The sequence below is a fragment of the Brassica oleracea genome, chromosome C4 (assembly GCF_000695525.1).
Source record: "Brassica oleracea var. oleracea cultivar TO1000 chromosome C4, BOL, whole genome shotgun sequence".
In the NCBI taxonomy this organism is placed as follows: Eukaryota; Viridiplantae; Streptophyta; class Magnoliopsida; order Brassicales; family Brassicaceae; genus Brassica; species Brassica oleracea.
Window position 1 is genome coordinate 23,038,754 of NC_027751.1, and position 7,829 is coordinate 23,046,582.

Sequence of the window (7,829 nt, forward strand, 5' to 3'; positions counted from 1 at the left end):
TTCCTAGGATATTCAGATCATCAACATATACTGCTATGATCACGAATCCTTTGTTTTCTAATTTCTTTATGAAAATTCATGGACTGATTGGATCATTTCTATATCCTTCTTTCACTAGGTACTCACTCGGTTTATTGTACCACATTCGACCGGATTGTTTCAGTCCATAAAGAGATTTATTCAACTTAGTACAATGTTGTTCTCGAGAACTCTCTTTGCTTTTCAATTCGATACCTTCTGGAACTTTCATATAAATTTCATTATCCAGTGGACCATATAAATATGCGGTTACTACATCCATTAACCGTAGGTTTAAGTTTTCTCTTATGGCCAGACTTATCAGGAATCTGAAAGTTGTTGCATCCACCACAGGAGAATATGTTGAAGTTGCTGCGTCCACCACAGGGGAATATGTTTCCTCATAATCGATTCCTGGTCTCTGTGTGCAACAAGCCGGGATTTATACCTCACGACTTCACCATTCTCATTTCTTTTCCTCACAAAGACTCATTTGTATCCAACTGGTTTTACATCAAATGGTGTTCGGATTATAGGGCTGAAAACACCTCTCTTCTTTAAAGAGTTTAACTCCACGTTTATAGTTTATTTCCATTTGATCCAATCTGATCGTTGAGTGCACTCATAAATGGACGTGGGTTCATGATCCTCGTTTAAATCCATAAGTTCAAGTGCTACCTTGTATGCAAATATATCATCGATGTCGACATCCTTTCGGTTCCATTGTATTCCAGACAAGACATAGTTTATTGAGATCTCATTGTTATCAGGAACTTCAGTACCATGAATCTTGGCGTCCCAAGAATCATTGTTTGGTACATCAGAGCCGGCCACATCAAGGGCATCAGGGTCGACCACGGCCGTTTCACGGGGTTTCGGATCGGCCGCGGCCGTGTCTCGGATATCATGTCCCTCGGTTTCCATTTCAACACCTTTCGTTGTTTTCCGAGGGTTCTTATCTCTGGAACCTATTGGTCTACCACGTTTCAAACGTTGTCTAGACTCTGTAGCAACTTGATTGTGTCCCTCTTGAACATCAATTCTTATTGGTGTATTAGCAGCTGGTATATATGACTTAGTCACTTTATTCGGGTCAGCAAAGCAATCTGGCAATTGATTAGCTAGCTTTTGTAAATGTATGATCTTTTGAACTTCTAAATCACATTCTTGAGTTTGAGGATCTTGCCAAGATATGGATGTTTAATTCCATGATATTTCTTTTACCATTTTACTGCTATCTCCCCCTAATGTTGGAAGTTCGGATTCATTGAAATGACAACCCGCGTATCTGGCCTTAAATAAATCACCCGTAGTTGGCTCGAGATAATTTAAAATCGTGGGGGAATCAAATCCAACATATATCCCCATCCTCCTTTGAGGTCCCATCTTTGTTCTCTGTGGTGGAGCAATTGGAACATAAACGGCACAGCCGAATGTCTTAAGATGAGAAATGTCTGGCTCATGACCCGTAAGCAATTGTGACGGGGAATATTTATGTTCACTAGATGGCCTGATGCGTATGATCTCGGCCGCGTGAAGGACGGCGTGTCCCCACGCTGAGACCGGAAGTCTTGACCTCATGAGTAATGGTCGAGCTATGACCTGTATGCGTTTTATAAATGATTCGGCTAAGCCATTCTGTGTATGTACATGTGCCACGAAGTGTTCCACACGTACCCCCATGGACATACAGTAATCATTAAACGCTTGGGAAGTAAACTCACCAGCATTATCAAGACGTATAGTCTTTAAAGGGAAATATGGAAAATGAGCTCGTAATTGAATTATATGAGCAAGCAACCTAGCAAATGCCTGGTTGCGGGATGACAGGAGACAGACATGCGACCATCTAGTGGACGCATCAATGATGACCATGATATATTGAAATGTCCCACAAGGTGTGTGTATTGGTCCACAGATTTATCCTTGAATTCTTTCCAGAAAGTTTATAGTCTCCTTAGTGACTTTAACTGGTGATGGCCTAGAAATGAGTTTCCCTTGGGAACAAGCAACACAAGATAGATGCTTAGGGATGATTCTTTTCTCTTTAAGAGAATGGCCGTTTGTGTTCAGGATCAGTTTATGCATCATGGTCGAACCGGGATGGCCAAGCCGGTCGTGCCATAGAGTGAAGTTGTCGATTGCCTCTTTGTTAAAAGTGGCATTGGCCTCGATCATACTGACGTTAGCATGGTAAAGACTAGTAGATAGTGCGGGTATGGATTCTAAAACTTTCTTATGACCTTGGGCGGATGCTACTTAGAGACTTTATTTATAAAATCATTCTTATTATTACTAAGTTTTAAAATAAGTTCAAAGAAATGACAACATAGAAATTAAAAATACCAAAACAAAGAATCATAGATTTTAGATTACAAATGTCGAAATCAATCTTCAGTCTTTTAGACAATCAGAAGTTTCATAATTCATAAGATCGTCTTTATCATGATCGAACTCATTTTCATCATCTTGATAAGTCATATGGGCTTCAGGATTCTTCCCTTTTAAACTCTCTTGATAGAGGTCAACTAGATGCTTGGGAGTCCTACAAGTCTTAGCCCAATGATTTCCAATTCCACATCTATGGCACACTGATTTGCTTGAGCTGGTCGAGTGTTGAGGTTTGAATGAAGATCCACGGCCGCGACCATGACCTCTTCCAAATGAGCCACGGTCACGCCCATGGTCGCTACCATGTTGATTCCCTCGCCCGCGGCCAAAGGAGCTTCGGCCGCGGCCAAAGGAGCTTCGGCCACGGCCACGTCCGTTTCTATTACCTCGACCATGGCCATGATGGCCGTTTCCTTGGACATGGTGGGACTCTTTATTTTGATTTTAATTGATCAATAGATCAATCTCGATTTAGGGTTTGGGGTATCGAACTTATAGAGCTTTGATTTTCTCATTAGGGTTTGATCTATTATCCTATGGCTTTATCTTAAAGATTAGGTTTTAGGGTTTCATTCTTTACAAACAATCCAAATTCGATTCATAGGTTCTTAGATTTTGAATTACCTTTAGATTAGTAGATTGTTGAAACCGGGCCACCAATGGATGAACCGCGAGCTGCAACACGAACGGCAACGAACGCAAGCAATCCGTGATTTGGACACGAGCTGATCGGGAATGCCTTGATCGTCGGACGCGAGCTGTATGATGTTGTTGCGAACGGATTGAGGCTGAGGTCGCGTGCGCCAACTGCTATCGGGTTGCGGATGGTGTGCTTGCTGTCGGGAACGTGAGCTGTCCGGGATGCGAGCTGGGGCTGAAGTCGTCTGAGCTGAGAACGGACTGAGATCGTCTGAAGCTGAGACGGATTGAGAACGCCTCGGATCGGAACGCAAGAGACGCGATTGGGATTAGGGTTCGTCGGGTTCACCGGCTAGGGTTAGGATTTTTAGGGTTTTGACGATTTGGGTTTTGGCTCAGTGATTTAGAGTTTCGTGCTGATAACGTGTTGTAAAACTTAGAATTGGAATCAGTAAGTTCTTGTTCTTATTAATCAATCATAATGTGCCCTTATATATGAGAATTACAAAGAGATAAAAGGAAAGACATAAATATGGAAAGTGTACAAATACAAGAAAAAGGAAACTAGAGTTTCCCTTCTCTAAGCCGCCTCTCTCTCTCTCTCCTGCGGCCGCCTCTCTCTCTCTCTCTAGGTATTGGGCCGGTTATTGACTGGGCCGATTATGGATATCCATCAATTGATTTATAATATAATCTGTTTTATTGACCACGCAACAACAAAATGAGAACCTAATTTTTCATACTTTTGACGTTGGAGGTTGCTTTTAATACCTAAACAATTACCAACGGGGGAGGATAGGCATGACGGTGAACTTCATGGTGCCATTGCTGCAGTGAGCACCGTCATGCTCGCCACATGAAATATAGTAAGGCTTCATTTTTGTAAGAACAAGCTCAAAACCATTCCCAGTACCTTGCTTCGGTGATGCTATCATATTTCCTTTCTTCACATCGCATTTTTCGTAGCTCGATGGGTTAGAAAACAAGTAGACGGTGGGCGTGAATGGTGCTGGTGGATTGTATTTGAACACTGCAATCGGATAAAACATATATATCACTGATGTTACCGTCAAACTTGTTGATATTATCAACAATGTCAACAATATAATGATACCTATGAATTTGGCAACAAACAATGTCGACTATTTTGATGCAAACTATATATATTTTGTTTAACAATTTGTCAGATTGTGTAGAAAAGAAAAAAAAGGAAAAAAAAGAAAAAAAATACTCACCAAGTATGTCATTGACAAAGAAGGGAGCAGTCTTAGAAGCCCAGTCGGAGTAATTGAAACCATAAGTCCACTCTTTATCTCCTCCGACTATGATCTTCCTAGGTTCATTGTAGGTGGCGTTATAGACTTCTTCTGAGTGACCTCCCCAGCCCCAGCCAGAACCGGAGCTGCCAGATCCCGAGCTGTTTGTATTCTTAGGACCCCAACCAGACCCCGAGCTGCCAGATCCTGAGTTTTGTCCGTTCATAGGACCCCAGCCCCAACCCCATCCTGGACTTGAACCTGAACCACTTGATTGGTTGAAGCCCGTACCCCAACTCCAACCCCATCCCGAACCGGGGATTGAACCTGAACCACTTGAATAGTTGGTGCCCGCACCCCAACCCCATCCTGAGCTGTTCCGGCTAGAGCCCCAACCCCATCCAGAGCCCCAGCTTGAACCTGAACTGCTTGAATAATTTGAGCCACCACCCCAACCCCATCCAAATGCCCTATTGGCCTCAGCAAATGTAGAGAATATGGAGGCAACGGTCATAAAGACTAAAACAAGGTTTAGAAAACGAGAGTGTGCCATGTGAATTGTTACTTAATTGATAAATGATTTTGATGTTTTTTTTAAAGATTCACAGATTGATTATTTATAGGAAAGATATGGTGCCCAACTGCCAGAAATGTGAAATTTAGTCACATTTGTTTTGAAAATATCATTCAAAAATACTAATGATAACAAAAATGATAATCGGCTAACATTCATTATTTTTAGCACGCCAATATTACATTCATTCACAATGAGTAAAAGAGTAAGGTGCGGTCGTAAATATTTGAATTGTAGCTATAACAAAATAAAATAAACAAGTGAATAATAGTGAGAAACCAAATAAGTGAGACGACTGGGTAAAAAAATGTGAAGATTTATAAGGGATCGTCCACTGACACTTGTTTAGTGGAATGACGTTGACTCTTCTTCACTTTAATTGCGACTTGAACTAATTAACGTTGACGAATCCATACAAATTACATATAATCCTTTTTAATCTTCTATTTCATCATCGTTTACTCTTAGAATTAAATTTGAGTGACCATAAGATAATTTAGCATATAGCTCAATGATTTTTTTTTGTCTGAGATATTATTATTTTATATATATTAGGAAATAAAATAGTATATATCTCATATAGAAAAATCATGAAAAAGAGGGCGGACCTTTAAGAAGTATGGATTTTTTTATACCTTTCAGCAACATGATAAAAAATACTGGTTTATTAGAACTTTTGGCTCGAAGAAACAAAATGTCATGGCAAGAAAGAACAGGGAGAGAGAAAGGGGCAGTGATGATCAGATGTCGTCTCGATCGTGCTCTGGCAAACGAAGATTGACGTACTTCTCTTCATGCTCTTACAGTGAATACCTAGGGATGGTAGGGTATGACCATGTCCCAATAGTGGCTTATCTAGAAGATAAAGTTCCTAGGAGGAAAGGGAAATTTCGGCTCGATAAGAGATAGATTAGGCAGGATGGTCTTATGGAATCAATTGCTCTAGGCTTGTCAGAATATACTGAAGGTCGAACATAGGATATAGTTATAAAAATTAGCAATTGTCGGCATGAAATTGCTAAATGGTGGAAAAACAATCCACCATATGAGAAGGAAAAAATTAAGGATCTTCAGAGAGCTCTAGAGGAGGTACAAGCAGACAATAATAGGTCTCATGAGAAAATTTTAGACGTATCGAAGAAATTACATGACGCGTACAAGGATGAAGACGATTACTGGCATTAGAAAAATCGGAATATGTGGTACACATTTAGGGATCTCACCACAAAATTCTATCACGTCTTAACGAAGCAACGGCGTATTCGTAATAGGACTGTGGGACTACATGATGAATATGGAAATTTGATCACAGAGGATAAGGTGGTCGAGAAAGTGGCTGTTGACTATTTCGAGGACTTAGTTAGCACCACTTCCCCATCAGAATTTAATAGTTTCATGACGGAGATAACACCGTGTATTACCCTTTAGATGAATCAAAGGTTATTAAGGATAGCTACGGAGGACGAGGTACGCCATGATTTGTTTATGATGTATCCAAAAAAGGCATCGGGACCAGACAGAATGACAGCTCTGTTCTTCCAACATTCCTGGCATATAGTTAAAAAAGACTTGGTTGAGATGGTGACTAATTTTTTGGCTTCAGGTGTAATGGACTCAAGGTTAAACATCACCAACATTTGCATGATTCAAAAGATGGAACAACCTACAATGATGACACAACTAAGACCAATAAGTCTATGTAGTGTCAGGTATAAGATCATTTCAAAGGTGTTATGTCAGAGATTGAAACTTTGTCTTCCCAAGCTTATTTCAGAAACTCAATCGGCATTTGTGGCAAGAAGATTAATATCGGATAATATTCTTATATCTCAGGAAATGTTACATGGCTTGAGAACTAACAAAGCATGTCAAGAAAAGTATATGACCATCAAAACAAACATGCGTAAAGCGTATGACAAGGTGGGATGGGACTTTATTCAGGCCCTCCTGCACAAAATGGGGTTTGATCCTCATTGGATCAAGCTAATGATGGAGTGTATATCATCGGTTCAATATCAGGGTTTACTAAATGGCTAACCACGCGGTCTCATAATTCCGCACACGGGTTTACATCAAGGGGATCCATTATCGCCTTATTTATTCATCCTGTGCACTGAGGCTTTAATTGCAAACATCAAAAATGCGGAGAGAGAAAAACAAATAACCGGAGTGAAGGTGGCCAAAGCATGTCCATCGATATCTCATTTGCTCTTTGCAGATCACAGCCTCTTCTTCTGCAACGCACAAAAAGAAGAGTATGAAACCATTTTCAGGGTTTTAAACGAGTATGAGTGTGGGAACCGAAATTCACACCGTCGAGTTTTGTTAATCGGAGGAAAGCCAAGTTAACCTAGCCTTCCCTGAATGTCCCGGTTCTCTGTTGGGCCACGCACAACACAATCAATATGAAAGATTCGAAAGTAATAAATCGTAAAACAGCGAAGAGAACAAAGAGGTCTTTTTTCCGAATCCGTGTTAGAGCGTGAACAACAGGTAAGATCCTAGGCCACGAGAGCTGTCTGTATGTTCGCTAGTCTAGTCACCTAAGTTCTAACCTAGTCGAGTCGCAGCTCGGTAGTAAAAACGGAAAAATGCCTAAATTGCTCTAAGTATTAAGTTTGCTCTTAGAATGCCCTTTTTTCTCTCTTCGTCCAAGGTCCTTCTTATATACTCCTCCTTAGGTCGGTTTACCTCTTCTCGGGCAGGATTTGTCGCCAAGCGGGCTTTTCCATATTTTCTTCTTCTTTCTGACTATCTTCGGAAATTTGACATTTATCTCTTCCCACGGATGCGATAAACCGTCATACCAGTTTTTGGGTTCAAGTCTTTTGGGACCAAGGATGGGCCGTTGTCCGCAATTCGGACCTTCTTTGGGCCGTATCGAGACTTAAGCGTTTTTACGATTTTACTCGTGAAGTAGCCATTGGTATAGGCATGGTTCTTCCAACGGA

At 40.8% G+C, this 7,829-nt stretch overlaps 1 protein-coding gene across 1 annotated transcript; it reads right to left on the minus strand.

Moving 5' to 3' along the window:
* Positions 1-3,827: 3,827 nt before the first annotated feature.
* On the minus strand, positions 3,828-4,857 carry LOC106341679 (jacalin-related lectin 34-like). Its single transcript, XM_013780384.1, has 2 exons — positions 4,284-4,857; positions 3,828-4,078 (listed from the first exon to the last, which is right to left on the minus strand). The coding sequence occupies exons 1-2, from the start codon at positions 4,855-4,857 to the stop codon at positions 3,828-3,830; spliced, it is 825 nt and encodes a 274-aa protein (XP_013635838.1).
* Positions 4,858-7,829: the final 2,972 nt, after the last annotated feature.

Coding starts and splice junctions, on each gene's coding strand:
- LOC106341679 (XM_013780384.1), bottom strand. CDS start 4,857: ATGGCACACTCTCGTTTTCTAAACCTTGTTTTAGTCTTTATGACCGTT. Junction 4,079..4,283: donor CTTTGTCAATGACATACTTG/GTGAGTATTTTT, acceptor ATCCGATTGCAG/TGTTCAAATACAATCCACCA.